A 22,487-nucleotide genomic window follows, 5' to 3' on the forward strand; every position below is an offset into this window, starting at 1 on the left:
AGTGTAGGCCCAGTGCCTGTAATGTCTGCACCTGAATTGAATGAAAGCTTGCATTGCAAATGAAGTGCTGCTGCGTGTGTAAGCCAACAGGAAGCTATGTGTAAAGATTATAAGCTTTGACTGTATAACTCAGCTTGTATAGAAAAATGAGCTGCTTTATTTCACTTTGTCTTGGTAATTTTGTTTCGCATGCTAGGGCTGTCCCATTTCACCTCATGAACATAAGGACATGAAATTGCACTACTGATGACTGTGGTATTTTTATTTATTTAAGCACATAAAGGGTCAATGAGGGCATTGCATGTGGGGAAAGAGGGGAAATGTTTCAGAACAAGGAATTTCACAAGCAAATACAGTGCAGGGTGAGATGTGTACCAAGGATAAGTGTATAAAACTCAAGTACAAGAGCAAAATGTTGTAGGAAAGTAAAATATTGATATATAAAAATACACAATGCATGATGTTGTGTGCATTAAATAATAATAATAATAATAATAATAATAATAATAATAATAATAATAATAATAATAATAATAATAATAATAATAATAATAATAATAATAATAATAATCAATCAATCAATCAATCAATCAATCAATCAATCAATCAATCAATCAATCAAACAATATTTATTTTTCGGTGCCCAGGAACAACCCATAGGTCTTGGTGCTGGTACACCATTCACACGCACAAAATGTAAATTTATTTCACTACAAAGGAAGACACTCAGGGGAGGTAAAGCAGCAGTCAAGGCGATAGAAAAAAAAGACACATAAACTAGGCGTGACAGCAAGCATGAAGCAAAAAAGCGAAAACAAGAAAACAGCGAGAACAGCGGTAAATGAAAACAGCTAGAACAGGCAACAGACATATAAATAACTAATGAAACAATAAACGAAGAGAATGAACGACCGATAACAGCCAAGTACAGCATATAGCAAAATACAAACAAGAATAAAGCCAATACTAATAAGAACGAATAAGAAACCTCTGAAATACAAGCTAGAAATATAATCATACACAATAAGAAACGTAATTAGTGAACGCGTTACAGACAATCAGGCGTAAGTATACAGTATTAAAGAAATAATATTAATGAAAACAAGTACACGTGATGAACAATTAAGGAGAGAAAAAAACAATATGATACCGGTGCAAACGCACAAGTGTAGTAAAGACAAAATGCATGAAAGGGGAAGTTATGTATGAGAAAAAGAGTGCTCAAAGTGGAACGTCACGGACATCCAATATAAAGGAAGGGAGAGAATTTTCGAATATATCAAGGTGAGGACAAAGAGAATTAAACAACTTTTGCATAATAATAATAAAATGCATATTATATTATGCATTGTTGTTTAGAGTCTAAAAATAAAAAATTGCCAGCAATGCTAGCATGGTGGTAGCACTAAGTACCCATGGGCAGCAGTAGCAGTGTAGTGGCGCCGCAGAAAAGTAATAGCACGGGGCATTCTTCAGTGGTCACTGTTTGGCCTGATGGCAGAAGAGCAATTTTGGCAATGCATTTGTCTTTATAGAACAGTGCTGTGGCAGGAAGGAGCAGCTTTATGTCATAAAAGGAAGGTGCACTCAATAAGGCCATGCAGCACGGTTTGTAATGGTTCTCTGGTTTCACTTCCCCTCACGTTTCCCTAGACAAAACAGTAGACAGTGTGATGGATCTGCCTGGCTTAAACAGAGGGGTGCAGGGGGATTGTCTGGGTTATTGAAGAGACATGAAACTTATGTGCATTTTACTTTTCAGAAGCAAAGCAGGGAATATGTACTGTTGTTACTGTTATTATATTTGAGTCTCACTGAATGACAAATAGTTGGCCTGCGTATTGTAGGGTCTTTAGCTTTAACTTACCCTATTTTTTAGTTAATGTTTATGCTTCTTTGGTTGGAAATGTTCTTGTAAACTGTGTCCTGTGTGCTGCTTTCTTTCCACACAGGTCTTTTCTGTTGCAGTTGTTTATTTGTCTTTTGAAAGGCTCTGCTGGGGGGCTCTGCTGCTTTTTTTTTGCTTGCAGGACAAAGAGCAAACAAGCCTTAAGATAGCTGTATAAACAAACGCTATTAACATAGTGTTCCTATATTTCTGGCTCATTCTCAACTTAGTCTGTCAAAGACATTGAAGTATGTTGTCTGCTGATGCTAGCTAAAACAGTGACATTTTGAGTGCTGCTAAATTTTACTGCGGCGTGCATTTGAAGTGCACATCTTTAGTACTGTGTGCAGCTGCTTCGATTTGAATTCTGTCATACAGTATTATGCCTTTACATATTGGGCGGTTGTAAAAGGGGATGAGTGTTTATTGTGCCAAACTCAGCTTATTTATGGAAAAGTGCATTTCAAGAGAGAATTTCATGGTGCTTAGAAAATGAAAGAGATGTGCTCCATATATGTGGTTATCAGGAATTCGAACTGGCAGGTCATCAATGAAGAAAAATTGCAGTGTGCTTCTACAGCATTAAGCGTTAACGCAGGGGCTAAGGTCCAATGCAGGAGCACATTTTTCTTTACTGTAACTGATGCAATGCACTATGGACATAGTTGCATAACAGCAAATTTTTTTTTGTCGCTTGCATGTTGCTTTCTTGGACATTTGCAATGTGTCACAAGGGAAGTAAAATTATGCTCAAGCATCTACCTTTTTTTCTCTCATTTCATGTGCTGTTTCAAACATATATTCTGTTTAGAATCAGACTTGTGAGTGTGAAAATTTTTTTTTTAATAGATGACCATCTTTAGAAGCAGCTTTGCTAGCTTTTCACTTTCTTGAACCATCATGTCAGTCCTGTAATTTTTTTTTCTTGCTGTTGACTTGTGTGAAGTGTGCACTGCTTAAAATGTGCAGTTTTATCTGTCTTTGTTTTGATTGCTTGTGTAAAGCTGGCTGAACGGAAGGGGGATGTGGAAGCATGGGGTGTATGTCAGACGTGCATTCTCACCTGGTGACCTCTATTTGTGTAGGTCGTGGTTGGTGACAAAGTGGTGCTGACCCCGGTGAATGCAGGCCAACCACTCCATGCTAGTAACCAAGAGCTACCTGACAATCCTGGCTGCAAAGAGGCAAGAGAAGGGACACCTGTTCATTTCATCTTGCCTGTGCTTTTATGGAATGATCAATCTCTTGTAGCAGTCATGTAGCTTCAGTGGCTCCTGATTTTTTGTTTGTCCTGTGCACCGCAATGAAGGTATGACGAGAAGGAAGATTTTGTGCAAAATTTTAGATGGGTGCCATTTTTATTTACTTATTAATGACATACCGCAGACACTTAAGTCCAAGCAAGTTATAAAAAGCATAAAGAAAAAAAATAATTGAAAAAAAACCACTAATATTAATCGGCTACACCTCATGAGACTGTGGTAGGGCTATTTAATCCCACTGTTATTGTATGCAGAAAGATGGAAACTTGTGTTAGCTTTAATAAATATGAAGGTCAAAGAACTAGGGCAGTCACGCTGTGTTTTTCTTATTAACTTGTCTTCAAGTGCACATTGTTAGTATCTTCCTTATATCTTACAAATGACTGTAAGTTACTTGCTTAGCTGGTATGTATTGCATTTCTGCAGTTTAACTGCCTAGTTTCTTTTATTGTTTGCAGCAATCTTGACCCTTTGTTTCTCTCTTATGATGCATTACATTTTATGCATTCGTTAGAATATCTGTAGGGGTATTCTGCATCAGGTTTAGATGCATTGTTTTATGTTTTGGGCTTTAGATCTAAGCACACCATATTCATAATGCAGAAAGCTCTACACAGCAAATTGAAAATGGAACACTTGCTGAGATGGAAAGAGTCAAGAGCCAACATTGTAACTAATGCACATTCTATTACCTTGCAGGTAAATGCTGTTAACTCAAACACGAGCTGGAAGATATCGCTCTTCATGGAACACAAGGAGAATGTGGATGATGTACTCAAAGGGGTATGTGAGGACTTTTATCTTTATAGCTGTACTAGAACTTTCTGAACTTTGCATGTTACCTCTCGGTTGCGTGTTTTGTATGCTATGTGAACAACGCAGTAGAACCTTATTTTTATTCATTACAAGTGATTATTAGCTGTGCCATGGGAATAGTGCAAGTCTTCAATGTCTGATCTTCGCCTAAGCATTGTGTAGTTGCGGCTTCCAGAATACTTTGCATGCTATTTGGGTAAAACACTAACACGTGATCAAGCTCCTCATAGGAGCTAGTGTGCATTATTTAGCTATGAATATGTGTGCTGTTTCTGAGTGGTCTTTTGCAGGAATTAATGCTTTATAGACATACATTTAGGGATATTGTGGGTAGTTCATATATTTTATTTGTGAATTTGAGGACAGCACTCATTTAACTTGACAATGAAATCACAATGCTACAACAATTTGGTGGTGTATTGCATGATTACGTTACGCTGCTTTATTTTTTGTGTTTGGCACTGCACTGCATAATTATCAATGTGTTGACTGATTAGCTGAGATTGAGTTTTGAACACGGTGTCACACTTTATAATGATCACTCTTAGTAAGACCTAATGCGAACAGACTCATAAAGCAAAAAAGAATTTCTTAAAGTGCATCAAAGTATGATGCACTGTGCAACCAGTATCTGCAAGTAACTGAGGAAAGAGAGCCCTGCCCTCCCTCTGGTTGCATACGCAGGGAGACGTGGTGCGACTGTTCCATGCGGAGCAGGAAAAGTTCCTGACAATGGATGAGTACCGCAAAAAGCAGTATGTGTTCTTGCGGTCTACGGGACGCACCACTGCGACAGCAGCCACCAGCTCCAAGGCCCTCTGGGAGGTGGAAGTGGTGCAACATGACCCTTGCAGGGGTGGCGCTGGGCACTGGAACAGCCTTTTTCGACTCAAGCACCTTGCCACTGGCCAGGTTTGTGAAATATCTTTCAATCCTCGAGGCCAACCCATGCGAGGCTTTCAAGAAGAAAGTAACATCTGGCAGCGTGCGTCTAGAGCCTCAGAGAGCATAGCATAGGTGTTTGACACCTAACGATGAGTGGGAATTGTAAGAAAGTGCATAAAGACAATGGACATGAAAATAACTTTTACACACATAGGCTGTCATTTCTGACTGACGTTTACTCAGAATGAGTGTACACAGGGTCACGGGTGCAATAAGAAACAAAGAACATGACAAAGAAACTTGGTTACGACTTGTGTGGTGCAGCCCTGATAGGAATGCCAGCTTCTTACTTGATAGAGAGATATTGCACAAAATAACATGCCTTGATTATTTTTGTAATCACCTTCATGTTTATAATTTTTCATTTTAGCTGATCACTATATATTTTTGCAAAAATCTTTCGCTTAAGGCAAGGGCACGTGACCATTCATGAGAGCTTCTGCTCGCATGGATGGTCGTGCTATTATTTGCTTGCACGTGGCCTATGAATTGATAAAATTACACCCACATTTGTGTAAATCAGTTAAATATGAACATTTTGTTTACAAGAAGAAAATTAATATTCAAGAATTACAGCACCTTTAGGATTCATATTCACTTGGTCAGGAAAGCGGCAAGGTAACTGTGTTGGCCGTAAAGTTTGTTCACATTGTGTTCAAATTGCATGCCTAAGTTCATGCACACGTGGCATTTTTTTTGCAGTACCTAGCTGCAGAGGTGGATGAGGACCCGACTCCCGACCCGACCCGGGCTAAGCTGCGAGGTCCGCCAGGAAGCCCCGTGTACTGCTTAGTGGCTGTGCCACAGAGTAGTGACATTGCCTCCATCTTTGAGCTGGATGCAACCACACTCTCACGTGCTGACGACTTGGTGCCCCAGTCTTCATATGTGCGCTTGCGCCACCTTTGCACCAACACGTGGGTCCATAGTACTGCTATCCCCATCGATCGAGAGGAAGAGCGGCCAGTGATGTGGCGCCTAGGATGTGCACCAGCCAAGGAGGATCGTGAGGCCTTTGCAGTGGTACCGGTGTCGGCATCAGAAGTGCGGGACCTTGACTTTGCCAATGATGCCTGCCAGGTGGGTATGGTGTGTGCTTTTTAGAGGGTGGGGAGTTGTGGCTTCAAGTTATTTATGCCATTCGCTTTGTTATGAAAACAAAAATCAGTGTGTGCCTATTAGAACCACATGTGCTCATCAGTGTGTTCACCTCTGCCTATGCATGGCAACATACTTACCACTTAGGCTGTGTGCTTTTGGGTTCAGCGAAGGACAGGATATGTTGGTTCTATAGGCCATACTTTTGTACACTACTTTTATCACTGCTTTAAGCTGACTTCTTTCTTTTAAATTCTTGTTCTTATTGAGTTATTCAGGAAATTGCTGCGATAAACAGGTGGCACCCTTCTAAGCAAAGCTCTTAGTTGATAGTTTTGTGGACATTTGCCAAATTTCTGGTTTGCTCCCTTGGGTGAATGGCAGAAATAAAACCACAGGGGCTTCACGTTCAGAACCTACGATGAACAAATTTAATGCGTTAGCATTAGAGCCCCCGTGTTGCAAAAATTTGCCCATTCATCCTCATATGGCAGGTGGCAAAGTGAATGAAATCCCCTCTCTTCTTTCAAATGGGAGGGAGCGGGAGGTAATTGGAGAGGGTGGGAGTAATGGGGGGCGGACGGGGGAGAGTGGAGAGGGGACAGTGTATGTCACATGGTCATTAATGGACTGGATCACGTCACCCGCTCATACAGTCTGAACTCGTCAGCGGCAGCAACTACTCTGTCCAGGAAATCAGTAATGCTAATTCATGCGCTTCCGCATCAGTTGTACTGATTGTCTGTCATTTTTTCCTGAGCACTAAGTCTCAACAGCAAGTTGCTTTATATCTGCTGGCTTCTCTCGAAACAAGTTCGAGGGGTCACTTCACTGAACTTATTCTTAGTGCCATGTGTCAGTAGGTGTGACACATGCGTCATTGCTCCGCGAAGTTCTTCAGAGGTCTGGTTTCAGCTGAGGCTTGTGCTGCATTCTTATGGCTACTGCATGTCATTACTGGCCCTGTCTGTGTAGCTCTTCCTACCATGTTGCTTCCAGGTGCTGCAACTGCTGGTTGGTGCTTTGGAAAGCGGCAGAGCAGGGGTCACGGAGCGTCGTCTACTGCTGCAGCTGCTCCAGGAGGTGATCTACTTCACGGCCAGCCGTGAGGGCGACCCCAACAAGTCCGACCCTCTTGAGCTGGTGGTGACCAAACCCAACAGGGAACGACAGAAGCTTCTGCGGGAGCAGAACGTGCTGCGACAGCTGTTTCATATTCTTCAGGTACTGTGACCTCGCGTAGCTTCCCATTGCTTGGAGTCCTCTAATTCCATTTGCCGAAGTCTTTAGCTCACCGTGTATCCTGCTTGACCGTATGCCTCTATATTCAAAGATTTAGCTGACAAGTTTCACAGCAGCTAGTTCTCACAGCATCATTTGCGTGCACCTTGGGGATTTCTGCAAGGTCACAGGAATGCTGTACTAGGCAAGAAGTTCTTGAGTCCAGAGCAGGCATAGCTTGGCGGGCTGGAGGTCGCCTGGAAAGGTTGTGTCTTTGCCTGTACCTTTTCACATGCTTTTTGATTAAAGCCTCACCATTGGGCTACATGGTATAAGTTAATCTGTGAAAGTGGGATTGCCATCTTTACTACTGAATCGACTTCGCTGCTTTCTGGTAATAATTAACCACAATACAGATCGTTTCTTGCAATTTTACTACAGCATAGGTAAGTTTTGCAGAGTTCATGGTCTGACATTTTGTCATAGTAGTATGTCATGTCCCTTGTAATGGCAAACTCAATGACATCACCACTTCAGGATCATGTGACCACCTTCTGGCCACCAAAATCGGTGCATTTTCTAATTTCCTTACTGGCCAGTGAGAGCGGCTCATATTTATAACACAGATGGGTTTGGCAAAGGTGTTTTTAGTGTGCATCCACTTTTACAAGTGTGCTGACCTACTTCGTTTATTCTCTGTAATCAGGAAATGTTTGGGGGAAAGCAGACACATTTGTTCTGCCAATAGGATGATGAAGGTTGTAGAAAAAGAAAAGAGATGGCTCAAGTTTAACAGTGTTAGTCATCTGCACATTGTCTGTGGCTTTTTGATTCTCTCTGTATGACAATAGTGATGAGAGGATTATATTTTTTTTCTCCTTAACTCTTACGTTACCATGCCACTTTGCATAGATCACCGGTGATTGTTTAATTCAAAGTGTGACTTCAGTGCTACGAGGGCCGCAGAGGATCTGTTGAACTGTCTAGTTGTTCAGACATTACTTTTGTTTCTTGCTAGTTTGTATTTTTCATGCAAGGCCAAAATTTTTGAAGCACCCTTGATGTTTAGGTTCCGGTGCAGTGTGCTCGCAGAACAGCGTCAGTCACAGAGATGATGCGCTCGAAAAAATTCTGATTTGCGGAATCCTGCTCTCTGCCTATGCAGAAGAACTTTTCGGTGCTTCAAGCAGCAGTGACCATGACGATGATATTGCATTGTCTGAATTTGATTCTGACGAAGAAACTGCGTAACCTCAGCAAGAAACATTGGCACTTGTCCGCCCGTAGGCTTTGTTTTCCGCTTCTTGTCTATTTTTTCGCTTCTTGTCTATTTTTTCGTTCTACACATTGCACTGATTGCGTGTATGATGTTTCCGGTTTCTGTTGTGTCTCGACATATTATGGGCAAGATTTACTTCCATCTGCCCAAAAAAGAATCGACTTGAGGCTCATTAGAAATCAAGGCACCATCCTCGGATTTACGCTTTGTAGTAGTTCAAAGTTCGTTGCCAAAAGCTCTGTATGCCTTCCAATTAGTCCTAAATCATCTGAAACATATTCTGAAATAGTTCCTTGTAAAATCAAAGCATTGTAGAATATTTTCAAGCAGTTTACTGTCAAACCTTGCTATTACACACCGATAATACGAATTATTGGCTATATCAAATTGTTCTGAAATATTTGCAACAAACACATGCATTTTTTACTCTATATATTTAACGCAGTTTCTCATAGAACTGATATATTGAACTGCAGAGTGCCAGACTGTGCCCGCTTGGATGGCAGGCGGCAGGCTTTGCCTCACTACACGAGTGACTAGGGGTCATGTGGCAAGTGTTAGCGCCGCAGTTCACGCTTTATCTTGCTTTCGCCAGCAAGGCCACAGAAGATATAGTGGTGACCACAGCTGGTAGCCAGGCTGTGAGCACCCGTTCGCGCATCTTGCACCCGTAGATGGTGCCTTGGAACCAGTGACACGGTTGCTAGTTGTAGCTTTACAGCAGCCATCCTCTGCTCACATCGACTCTCATGGAGCGGAGGTGGAGGCAATGGCGATAGCTTTCGTCCTGGCATTCGACTGTGTACGCAGCACAGCTGTAATGTGAAGCCACCCTAGCTGGCGTTTGACCTTCCACCACCGCGTGCTTCAATGCTTTGCGAGGAAGCCAACCTAGCTGATGTTTGCCGTTCGGCTTTTTGTGGCCTTTGCAATCGCCACGAGCTGCTTCAAAATGGTGCTAAAACTACAAAAAAGGTCTCTTCCATTTTTTGTTCTTAGCTGAATAAATTTTGCTTCTCCACCTTAAGGTTTTAGAGGAATCTTATAATACAAATATTGGCTATACTGAACAATTTTTCAGTTTTTACCTATTTGCTATGACGAGGTTTCACTGTTTTACCTCTAATAATTTTCATGTGAGTAGATCGTCACGAATGGTATGGCAGATCTACTTTTCGTTTTTCTGAAAATTTTCTCAGCTTTTTTAAAAAACGATTTTAGTTCAAATTGACAGTGTCAGTAAGTACATTTATCAGGCTATATTTTGATACATTTCATTTTACTTGAAAATTTTTGCTTGGTGTGAAAAATTTATATCAAGGACACCTTGAAATTTATATCAAGGACGCCTTTTTTCATGTAGTGTCAGATGTCAGAAAAAAACTTCTAGCTGTATAACTTTTTTGAGTTATAAATTCAATCTTTTTATGGCTAGTTTTCCAACAAATTGTTAATATTTTTGCTTGCTTTCCAGAATGTTTTTATTATTTTTCTCCAAGAGATATTTTCTCTTGTCAATAAATTTTTCTTAATTTTCATTTTTTTTTGTTTTTCATTTTTTCCCGCAATATTCACACCAAGTATTTGTGTTGAAATAATTGTCTACAGAAAGGGCATTCTATGCCATTATTTTCATGTAAATTTCGTTTTTTATAGCTCATATATTTTGCAGGAAGAAATTATGTATCGGATCTATCAAAAAGTCATTTTTCCCATCGTAACGAAGGTGTTAAAGCTAGCTTTCTTTTCCATTCCAGCTGCAGTAGTTGCATTTTTATTCAAAGCAGAATGCAAGACCACTTGTGTGCTGACATTTACTTAGAAACATAGCGCTTTGGTAGTCATCTGCATTGTAGTGGTTAAAAAAAGATGGCTTGTCTTGTTTTGTTTGCAGGCTCCCTTTACCGACAATGGCCAGGGTCCGTTACTACGAATGGAGGATCTTTCGGACCCGCGCTATGCGCCTTACAAGCACATGTGCCGCCTCTCCTATCGGATCTTGCGGCTTTCCCAGCAGGACTATCGCAAGAACCAGGAGTACATTGCTAAGTGGTTTGGATTCATGCAGAAGCAGATTGGCTACGACGTGCTGGCTGAGGACACCATCACGGCACTGTTGCATAGCAACCGCAAACTCCTTGAGAAGCACATCACTGCAGCTGAAATTGAGACCTTTGTCAGCCTGGTGCGGCAGAACCGGGAGAGCCGCTTCCTCGACTACCTCTCGGACTTGTGCATCTCTAACAAGATGGCGATCCCCATCACTCAAGAGCTCATCTGCAAGGCTGTGCTGTCACCGCACAATGCTGACATCCTAATAGAAACCAGGTGAGGCCCAATAGAAGGCAACCTTTTTGTTAAAATCTAAAAGCTTTGCTTCCACATGTTGACAAAATGAAATATTTATCATTGAGAGAAACATGTGAATTGCGAGGAAATTTTTAATGCTGTAGGAGCTGTTATAATACTATGTGAGCTTTGTTTTTCTCTTTCATTTTCTTGATATCAGGCTTGCTCTTAACTTTGAAAATACAGCAGAAAACCTGGGCGGAGCTTGTGCAAGGGATCTTTTAATCATTCTTTCTTATTACAATAATTTACAATAACCAAGGCCTGAGGTCTGGAAAATGGTTGCACAGGCTGACCAAATAGCTATATTTTTTGTCAGCTTTATTTTGAGCTGTATTGGTTGTAACATGACAATTTAGTAGCGACATACATAATGTAGAGCTAGTTAAAAAGAAAAGGCAAAAAGGAAGTAAGAGCTCGCTAAGATCAACAGTAATTCTAGCATTACTGAAGTGGGTGCAGTTTCTTACGTTGTATTTAGAACAACCTATTTTATGATGTGTAAGACCCCTAATTTTCTGCGGTGGAAATTTTAAATTCCACGAAGTAAGAAAAGAGAATGAGCAATATTTTGCAGGGAGCGTCCTGCGCTTAACGCATGTGGTCTTTTGCGCAGCGGTTGCCACGCTCTTTGTCTCGATGGCACAAGGTCGTTGAGAAGTTGGATTTTTCTCGCAGCTGACGAGCCTAGTGGTTGAGCTCACTGTGGGTATTTCGAAGAACAGCGGGAAAGAAATTCACGCAATATTCATGCTTTGGTTCCAAATGTAATTCAAGGTGCTTTCGGAAACAGTGACTCAAGAAAAAAAGAAATATGCCATTACATTTGTGCAAATATGGTAGCACTGCATTCGACAGGCGCCAGTGTCGTGACTCATTCCACAGAAGTGTGCAGACGTCTTGCTACGAGAACCACAGTGCTTGACGCACTAGCTTGCTTGAGCATGTCAAGACACCGGCAGAACTTCATTTGTTATCAGATTCCATGTTTGTTCTCATCATTCTATTATTCCTACTGACATCTACAAACACAATATATCTTCGAAAAAAAAAAAAAAGTCTGACTGGTAACACAATTCGTGGAACATGCTAAAATGTGCGATTTTCTGCAGAATTGTGAGAAACTAGAGGCCTTTGTCATGAGAGATGTATAAAGAACTGTGTACATTAAAATTTTGTCTTGTGTCACGGGCTATGGGTGAAGTGTGTGGTTGCACACCTTTCTGCCTTTTTGTCTGCTTTGCTTGTGTCGTCTTGGCCTCATACACACGCTTACTTCTTGGAACTGCGATCTATTTCATGTAGGGGTGCTTTTATGGGTCACTCTTGAAGTCAGTGGTTGTAGGCGGAAGCGGTCCCATATGAGCCATGTATTTCTTTGACTTTTTTCGTAAAAAAAAATGCGTTCAGCATGGTTTTCTTAAGTAAAGTTTCTCACGTGGGGGTGGGTGACCCTCCCCATTCGCTGTTGTGTGACTCTTTCAAGGAATACTTTACCTCACAAGTCTTGATCATATCTGGTATGGGTGTAGCGCAGAACTCTGCATGAAGTGACAATTGTGCTGGCAAGCTGAAATGGCCTCGTGCCCTGTTGTTACAGAGTGGTCCGCAGTCAAGTGGAACTGGAGATGGAAGGAGGCCCACCTACGGTGGCTGTGGAGGAACAGGTACTCCTCCTGTGGGACGGTGGCCGGCAGGCACGCAGCATTGTGGAACTGGCACAAGACACTGAGTGCCCCAATGCACGGGCCACCCTAGACTACTACCGGTGAGGCAATTCGTCTCGGCTGCTGCTGCGACAATGCTGACCGGTCATGTCAGCCTTGCCTCAGCCAAAAATGCAGCTTAGTATGACTCACCAGGGTGCCTGGCAGCATGGCTGTCAAAGTGTTTTCTCTTTTTACATGTTTATAGTATTAGTGACCTCTGCCAGCTGAATCCTTTTGGCATACTTCACTAGAGATAAATGGAATTCATGAAAATGCAATGAGCACACAGCAAAGAACAATGTACAAGCACAGAGCACAAAAGGAAGCATATTGTCACCGAAAGCCGGCAGAAGGGGCAGAAGGGCACACCAGGACTAGCCAGGCAGACACACTCAGCGAACGAACGCACAAGCCAGAGAAGACAAAGAACACCAACGGGTGCTGTCCCACCGCGTGGCGGCGCCAGTAAATGGCTAACACTGTGGCAGTATGCATTTTATCATCACAGATGAAACAACACGTCTGTTATGCGTGTCTGTGATAATGAAAGCAACAGCATGTTGCATGGAGTGAGGAGAATAAATTATTGAATCGTCGTTGAAAGCTCTGGTTGAGGCAGATAAGGTAGTGGTAAACTGTTGTGTTAATGTGAACATGTCTAGGTCAGGTAGGCTAGGCAGATTACGAATGACCTTCTCGCATATGAGGCATTTCTAGAGAGATTTAAAATTGGAAGACAAAGAGGATTCTCAGCTGTGCAGAATGAAATGCAGTTGTGAAATTAGATTGTGTACAGGGACTGAATTGCTGATTGCTAATTGGGATTTTCTTTTGTTGTCATATTTCTAGAAATTTTTAGTAAATAGAAAAAGAGAGGTTAAGAGGGTTCACCAGTGACAGTGTCCATAGGAAATATATGGGAACTTTCAGAAGCTGTAGCGTACCTAAAAATGGCTCGATTTTCATGAGGTCTGTGGCAGCGTTTTCTTCTTTAATGAATGTAGGAAATTTTGCAGACAGATATTATTTTTTAAGTTTCATTTTTTCACAAATCAGAGGTAAATATCCAGAAAAATTGCACTTTTAGATATGTCGGTCTTTCATGTCATCTCGTGAAAAAACTAAGCCAAATATCAGAATTTCATCCGCAAAATTTCCTCCCTTTTTCTTTCTTGATTGTCAAGCTGAAATTTTCATATCGAGCGTAGTATTTGCGTTTTACAGGCTCTGAAAGTTGCGTATGTATTTTCAGTGGGGATTTGAAATTCATGGCAAATTTAACTAGCGTGACGTGGCTCCATCTGGCGCCAGAAGATTTTGTCGCTACTACACTCTACTACCAGCCTCTTGGTTGTTCGTGTGCAGGATTTTACTCAGAACTTGGAGGGACCTGAGCTTTTTCTTTCGTTTTTTCTTGCTTGGGCTGTATTCGGAAAGGATTTCTGCATTTTTCTTTTTTTGCTCGAGCTCTTGATGTGGAAAGGAAGTGGAATGCAAGGCCACAGCCAGAAGTGCCCTTTCCCCTCCTGGCAGCCACACAATAAGGCATTGTTAGTGCCAAAACACAGGATGGGGGCTCCCTATTCAGGACAGTGAGGGAGAACAGCATTGTTCCTTGCCCAGCGCAAGGGCGCAGTGGCCCAGGTTTGGATACAAGTCAAGAATGAAGCTGCAAATATTCCTCATAGGAGGGCCTCGCGGCTGGCGCTTACATGAACCCACACGCCTGGTTGTTTGAAAACTGGTACTGGTACGCACGCGAGTCGGGAGTCGACGAGTTGGGTCCAGTCAATTTCGCCGCAAGGGGTAGGTGACTCAACTCGACACTGCTTGTAAACGCTGTTGGGTCGAAAAGTAGGGTTATTGAGAGGGAAGGGGATAAATGCGAACTTGCTTTCCACGTGCGCCGTCGCACCTCCGATACAGCGATGGCGTGCCTCAATCTTGGAGGCTGCTACTGCTTGCTCGACGCTTGGTGTCGCTACAGCTGAACCGGTCTTGAATCGCTAAAATTAAGTTCATGTAAACACGCAGTGGTTGAGTTGGATTGACCACGCTCAACCCGGCCCCCGAATCAACCCGGCGCTATTGTGTTCATGTAAACAAGGCTAATGGCGTAGACTGATTGTCATGACATAGCGATTGACCTCCTTTCACTGAGACACTTCCGATCACCTTCGATTTCACGCTATACTCGCGGACAACTATGTATGCCAGTGCAACAGCCCACATCAAGGGGAGAAAGGACCACCTCCTTCATTTTCCTGCTCAGCCCCCGCTGCACTACAACTGCGACGTCATGAGAACCGGTCGAAGCCAATGTTTGGCTTTGGCTCCAAGCTAGTGAAACCAGATTGTGTCCGATCGGCATCGAAACATCGGTTCTCTAACGACTCTTTGGTCGAGCATTGCTCTTTTTCCCCAATTCTCCTCGCGACCAGGCATATCTCTGCCAAAATGTTCGCGTTATCAGTGCAGGTGCTGTCCACTGTACGCGGGTAAGCATGGTTGCACCTTATCTGCAGAAAGGAGCTCGCGGATTTCCGAGCCCCCTGCTCCAGAATAGACATCTCTGTGGTGTAAATAACGTGATGTCAAACATTCATGGCCTGGCTGGCAAAATCATCCAGTTTTGCTCCTGAACCGGTTTCGCATGTGTCAAGCGTTCCCCAACCGTCTTTATTCTCCCAATTTGATACGCCTCAGTATGCGCCACACCTAGTCGCACCTCCTGCACTACGCTTCCAAAAGTCACACATTTCAATCAGACTCTTACGGTCAGCAAAGCAAAGCATCGTTCAAGATTCGTTTTGATAAGCTACTCATTGGCAAAAAGCATTTCGTCTATCATGCAGATACGGATTCCGTAGTCGAGCTGAAACCATAGCGACTACTGCAAGTACCGCGGGATCCACAATCTCATCTTTTGAGTCCTTCCAAGTGCCCACGCCCTATTCCAGCCTATCATAAAACCTTGGGTTTGCTAACAAATATTCGAAGTTACATGCCAAAAAAAGAAACAGTTGAAGCCCTTCTTGATGACCACAGCACAGACATCGCATTATTCACTGAATCTTGGCTTACACCCGATATTCAGGATTTCGAACTACTTCACGACAATCAGTCATTTCACGTGTACCGGCGAGACAGAGTAGACCGCAGGGGAGGCGGCATCCTTGCTGTAATGAAACCAAGCCTTTCTTCCGTCCTAGTTAGTATTACCAGCCATTATGAAATTTTGTGCATTAAAATCTTCTTTCTGTCTTATACCAACGTGCTAGTTGCATGCTACAGAGCCCCTGATACCGATCCCTCGTTTGTTAATGACCTTTACTCTGTACTTGAGGACTTGCAGTCTCGATTCCCTCACGCCAACCTCACAGTGTGTGGGGACTTCAATTTTCCTGACATCGATTGGGAAAACCTGACTGCGTCTTCTCGGCAATCCAAACACTTTTTAGAACTAGTCCTTACCTTCAACCTTTCTCAAGCAGTGTGTGTCGCAACGCGAGGTTTAAACATTCTCGACCTAGTCCTCGTTTCTAAACCTGAGTTGATCCAATCGCTTTCGTGTACTAGTGGATTAAGCGATCACTGCCTCATATCTTTCAGCATTTCCATTGAAACTCTTATCCGCCAGCTGTCTATTAAATATATCCGAGAATATTCAAAGGCTGACTTTGCGAGCATCAACGCCCATCTCGAGGATTTCTTTCGCGCTTTTGGAATTTCCATACACACGAAATCAGTGAATGAAAACTGGTGTCTTTTTAAAGAAAAACTTCTATCTCTTGTAGAAGCTTATGTCCCACTCATCTGTATCCGAGGGGACGCAAGTAAACCGTGGTACCCAAATGCGCTGAGGAAATTGTCCCGAAAGAAGAAACGCTTTTTCCGTATTGCCAAGAAATCAGGATGCGCTGTGAGGTGGCAGAAATACATCGATTGCCTACGCAAATACACACAGCTATTACGATCTTCGAAAAGAAAATTTTACTGTCACGACCTCATGGACATAATACGGGTGAACCCGAAAAAATTTTGGAACCTACTCATGCCTACTAAAAACAGTTCCTACAATATTTCTTTGATGGCGCGTGATGGCTCCGATGTTACAGATCTCGAGCGCTCCGACGTAATGAACACGTATTTCACCTCCGTTTTCACCCATGAGCTTACAGAAAGCAACAGATTTGCCCTGCCTAACCTTAACTATGCACCTATGCCACCTATTGTCATCACATCGGAGGGAATCTCAAATCTCATTGTCTCAAATCTCATTGACAACCTGGACCAGACAACATCCCCGCCAAGATCCTCAAAGGAACAAAATATGTTACAAGCCAAATCCTACAACTGATTTTCGCTCAATCTCTCGAAACTAGCCAACTTCCGGAGGACTGGAAAATAAGCAGAGTTGTGCCAATTTTCAAAGCTGGAGATCGCACTGACCCTTCGAATTACCGACCGATTTCGTTGACATGTATCTTGTGTAAACTCTTCGAGCATATACTATACTCACATATTGCATCTCACCTCGATCAGAATTCCTTTTTGTTTCCCAATCAGCATGGCTTCAGGGCAGGCTTTTCATGCGAAACACAACTCTGCGAGCTCACTACTGATCTTCACTTAAGTTTAGATTCCTCTTTTCAAACCGATATCATCTACTTAGATTTTGCCAAAGCCTTCGATCGTGTCCCCCACCAACGTTTTTTGATGTCCAAACTCTCCTGTCTGTCACTCGACCGTCTTACTTTATCCTGGATCCACTGCTTCTTAACTAACTGCCAACAGTTCACAGTCATCGCCGGTCATACATCTGAAACTATTAGAGTAATCTCCGGGGTCCCCCAGGGATCGGTGCTTGCTCCGTTACTGTTTTTAATATTTATCAATGACCTACCTTCTGGTATCTCATCAACCGTCCGTCTTTTCGCTGATGATTGTGTCATCTATCGCCGCATCTGCAACAGCAGTGATCAGACAATATTACAGGAAGATGTCAGCAGAATCCAAGAGTGGTGCTCCGACTGGGTAATGCAGCTCAATGTTTCAAAATGCAAATTCATGCACATTTCACGCAAATGCTCCAATCTCTATTTTCCATACACCTTGAACTCCATAGCCTTGTCTCAAACTTATTCATACAGGTACCTCGGCATAGAGATAACGACCAGTCTAACATGGGCAGACCACGTAGCGAAATTATGCGCTAGTGCTTCCAGGATACTTGGATTCATCAGGAGATCACTTGCTCTGTCTTCCCCAGCTGTCAGAGAACTAGCATATGTAACATATATTCGCAGCAAACTAGAATACGGCTCAACAATATGGAACCCTCACCAGGCAGTACAAACCTCGGCTCAGTGTTACTGTCATGAAATCATCTCTCGGTCTGAAATCACTAGCGCTTTTCCGAAAAATTTCAATTCTCTGCCTCTTCCACAAGCTGTACTTTAACTTTCCAGCACTTCGGGAAAACCTCCTGCGCACTCCGGTACAGTCATCTCGCCACTTATTTAATTCCTCTAGCATACAACGCTTGCACGGCTCCACCAATCCATTCAACAAATCGTTTCTTCCTTGTGCGATTGAATTCTGGAATAACCTACCCGAAAACATTGTTGTTGAGACTAATCCTTCCAACTTTAGGCAGCTACTCATCGAACATTTTCAAGAATAATAAAACTTTCATATACCCGGTGTCAGCTACGATGCACTGTAAAACGACCAAACACTTTGTTGGACGCGTTCTATTACCGTAGTGTGTATTTCTGTGTGCTTCTTCACATTTTCTTTGATTGACTATATTAATTTGTTTCTCTTTTACTTTGCCCAGATATCTCAGTTTTGTTTGCCTTTTCATATGTATGACCGTCGGACACTATGTATCCCCCCCCCTTATGTAATGTCCCTACGGGACCCCTAAGGGTTAATAAATGATGATGATGATGATGATGAGAAAAACGCTCGGAAGGGGGGCTATATAAATACATATATAAAATATATAACACATAAAAGTATATAATATATATTAATTATATAAAAGAACATAAAAAGCAGAGCTCATAATGAGACTTTTTCGGAAACCATAGTAGGTGTGGAATTATCACTTTCAAACGCCTGACGTCATGACAATTCAGGTGCACTGCCATTTTTGTGTTCAGAAAGAGCATATGCGGTTCGCGTGGCTGCAGTGGCCATCTTCTATTAAATTGCAATTTTTATTATTTTTAACAATAAACCACTACTATCAACTTTGTCCAGAACAGTTGGTAGTCGCTTGTGCAATGACGAAATTCGCGTTCAAAGTCAACATGAATAGCAACAGGACGATCTCAGTGCTTTTGCAAACCACACATCTCGCCCTTTTACCCAAGTCTGTTTTGTTCCGTGGTGAAATTATAAGCAATGAAGGAGACATGAAACGAAGTATTTAAGCAGTAATTTTGTTACTGAAGTGACTATCGCTCATAAATAAACTGAAGAATTCGGCTACGCCGATAGCAACAAACGGGCTCGGTGGTCATCGAAGAGGAACCTTCAAGATAAGGCGCTAAAAACAACAACGCAGAATAATGTCAGAATAGTTGCGCTTGGCTGCAATCCTTCCAGCTAACGCTGATCGCATCTCGCATAACAAAGGGATATTCCTGTGCGCCAACGGTTTTGAACTCGAACAAACAAGTAGTACAACAGTTTCGCGGCACTCCTTTTGTCAAAGAAGCATTGGCCGGATGCTTAAAAAAAATGTAAGGTCAACAGCAGCAAAGACAATGCAAAATAAACACTGGCAGTGTAAACAATGAGAGTGCAAAAAGCTTTTCACAGAGGCCGCATCGTCGAATCGGCGTCCACAGTCGTACAAGGTCACCAGGCTTGTATTGCGTGTGGCAACGGAGGAATACGCGGAATACGGAATAGCCAGCCAAAGTGTGGAAGGGGAGGTGTTCCCAAGGTGTGTCAAAAGATGACTCACACTCATCTTAATTAAATAGTTTTTAGGCGCAAAAAAGGACAAGACACATAGGGTAGGTGACAGGACGAAGCGCCAACTTCCAACTGACTTTATTGCATGCGTGAAACGTACTTAAATAGCTTGTCGTCACATGTGCAGATGGGTCACCTTAAGCTCAAGTACGACTTGATAAGGCGCGCTCCAGGAATTTCTTTTCACAGTCGTACAATACTATCGATGTGTCACTTACGCACAGGTCGCCTTTCTTTTTGATAAAAAATGCTTCTATCAACTCCCTAGCATTAGTATTCCAGCTTTTGCCCAGAAGGCGCACATCAGTGAAGCAAGGCTCACAATTGCGGGACGGGCACTTACTAATGTGCTTAGTTAGATGTGTGCCTTCCTTTTTCTGCTCTACGTTTCTCTCATGTTCCCTCGTTCGCTCATTCAGGCACCTGCCAGTCTGGCCTATGTAGGAGTGTCCGCAAGACAGGGGGATTTCGTAGACCACCCCTTCAGCACATTTTACGAACGGTCTCCTGTGCTTTGTTCCGCAGCCTCGTTCCTTGCTGTTCTCTTTATCAGTACGGGAGCAAAGGCCATCTAGCTTTCTCGGTGCCGAAAAGGCGAGCCGTACAGCATGGCGGCTGGCCACTTTTTTCAAATTATGGGCCACACGATGCACGTATGGCACCACCACTGGTCTTACCTCTTCTCGAGGGACCTCTGGCCTAGCTCTACCAGTACCATTCTTTGTCTTGTTTAGGAGACATTCAACCACCGCAGTCACGAGCGAACGGGGGAACCCGGCTGCAAAAAGCCTAGCCAATTGGTTATAAAAACTGTCCCGCATTTTGTGAGGGCATGACTTTTTGAGAGCGGATTCAAAAAGTCATGCCCTCACAAAATGCGGGACAGTTTTTATAACCAATTGGCTAGGCTTTGCTTGCCAAAGCTAGCCACTGCAACTTCACCATCACTACTTGTCGCATTTGGTGGTAATAGCATCCTGGATAGACAGTAGTCCGCACAGTTCTACTCCGTGTCCTTGTCGACACTGCCATTGCTGGTTGCTGCTCTATCGGCACCTTCAGCTTCTTCCTCTGCTTCTTTTGATGCTTCATCCTCGTCCCACACGAACTGGTGCTCAGTCACGTCCAGGGCATTAGAAATTCCTATTTTCTTGAAGCTTCTCATGACCACATGTGTAGCAATCATGCCCCATGCCTCCGATATGCAGCTGCACAGCAGCTTCACAGACGGTCTCTTGATTTTGCTGCCCGGCATAAGAGCATGTTGGTCTTCGACCATCGATTTTGTGCATCTAGCCTAGCCTAGCCTAGCCTAACCTAACCTAACCTAACCTAACCTAACCTAACCTAGCCTAATCTAACCTAACCTAGCCTACCCTAACCTAACCTAACCTACCCTAACCTAACAACCTAACCTAGCCTAGCCTAGCCTAGCCTAGCCCAGCCTAGCCTAGCCTAGCCTAACCTAACCTAACCTAACCTAACCTAACCTAACCTAACCTAACCTAACCTAGCCTAGCCTAGCCTAGCCTAGCCTAGCCTAGCCTAGCCTAGCCTAGCCTGACCCGACCCGACCCGACCCGACCCTAACCCAAACCCAACCCAACCCAACCCAACCCAGCCCAACCTACTATGGCTTGTTCAGAGATGCATCCAGTGGCTGTAGCATTGACCTAACCTAACCTAACCTAATCAACTATGACTTGTTCAAAGATGCATCCAGTGGCTGTAGCATTTACCTAACCTAACTTAACCTAATCTACTATGGCTTGTTCAAAGATGCATCCAGCGGCTGTAGCATTGACCTGACCTAACCTAACCTAACCTAATCTACTATGGCTTGTTCAAAGATGCATCCAGCGGCTGTAGCATTGACGCGAGGCCACCTGGTTCTCTCAACTTCGTGTGAACAGCCACCTTCTAGGAGCGGTGAAAAAAGAAGTGCTCCAGGTCCAATCCCCACGCAGGCTTGGTCCAGTAGATCATAGGCTCCGGAGTCATCCAACCTTTTTCTTGCACCCACACACATACACCGGGGGTGGGAATATTTCATTTCAGTAGAGCCTTGCACATAAAAATTACATAAGGTGGCAGCTTCTGCCCATCCGCCATCACGCCTAGCATCACCATGCATTACTGCCTTTCGGCGCCTGTCATCCTGATGTGCACAGTCTGCATACCTGTCTGCTCCACTCTTGTGCTGTTTGGCATATCAGAATTAAGTGGCGCTTGGTCTGCATCTTATTATGAAACGATGAAAGTCCACGACTTTGTCTTCATTGGGTATGGGTAGCCACTGGCAAAGCATCGTTCGCGTGCTGAGAGACAGTTCATTGTGCCTGATGAATCGTGTGGCCCACTCATTACTTTCTCAGAAATGTGGTGCTGGGATGCTCTTCTTCCTTGCAATTATGCGTGCCTGGTTTCATATCAGTTCTGTTGAAACAATGCACCCATCCGTCCATTGATGTAGTCTAGGAGTAACATTTTAACACCAGGAAACTCTCCCCTCTTTGGGCCACGGAAAACACAGCGCATCTGATTTGTTGTCTTGAGCTTGTCATGCTACCGTCTTCAGTACCATACTCAAAACTCGTTGATGCCAAAGTATCTGCTGGAAGCGCGGCTACTGTGCTCTCACGCAAACTTGATAGCTTTTAGCTTGAAAGCAGCTGTATAGCTTGCATACCACCCCAAGGCGAAGCGGCACCAATAGCACGGTGGTGTGAGACACAAGAGCATGATCTGCATCAGAGCACGCTAATGCCGCCTTGTACGAGGAAAAAAAAAAATTGCAAATTTTTGATAGTCAAGTGCAAGGTGCGAGCATTATGCGAGTAAATATGGTGCCTGTTTCAGTTTCATGATAGCTTGGTCATATTCCTTAAGGTGCATTTCAGAGGATTCTGGGCTCGCCTTTTTACCGC

The 22,487-nt window shown here is 43.2% G+C and overlaps 1 protein-coding gene across 3 annotated transcripts in view; it reads left to right on the forward strand.

Moving 5' to 3' along the window:
- Itpr (Inositol 1,4,5,-trisphosphate receptor) overlaps nucleotides 1-22,487 on the forward strand; it is a 92,443-nt gene that overhangs the window by 3,128 nt on the left and 66,828 nt on the right. For all 3 annotated transcript variants that reach the window (XM_077630983.1, XM_077630984.1, XM_077630982.1), the window contains exons 5-11: nucleotides 2,974-3,072; nucleotides 3,850-3,933; nucleotides 4,651-4,878; nucleotides 5,614-5,991; nucleotides 7,009-7,233; nucleotides 10,404-10,837; nucleotides 12,459-12,626. In XM_077630983.1, coding sequence (XP_077487109.1) covers nucleotides 2,974-3,072; nucleotides 3,850-3,933; nucleotides 4,651-4,878; nucleotides 5,614-5,991; nucleotides 7,009-7,233; nucleotides 10,404-10,837; nucleotides 12,459-12,626 — 1,616 coding nt within the window. The remainder of the gene's footprint in view (nucleotides 1-2,973; nucleotides 3,073-3,849; nucleotides 3,934-4,650; nucleotides 4,879-5,613; nucleotides 5,992-7,008; nucleotides 7,234-10,403; nucleotides 10,838-12,458; nucleotides 12,627-22,487) is intronic.

This window comes from Amblyomma americanum, chromosome 7 (assembly GCF_052857255.1).
Source record: "Amblyomma americanum isolate KBUSLIRL-KWMA chromosome 7, ASM5285725v1, whole genome shotgun sequence".
Taxonomy (NCBI): Eukaryota; Metazoa; Arthropoda; class Arachnida; order Ixodida; family Ixodidae; genus Amblyomma; species Amblyomma americanum.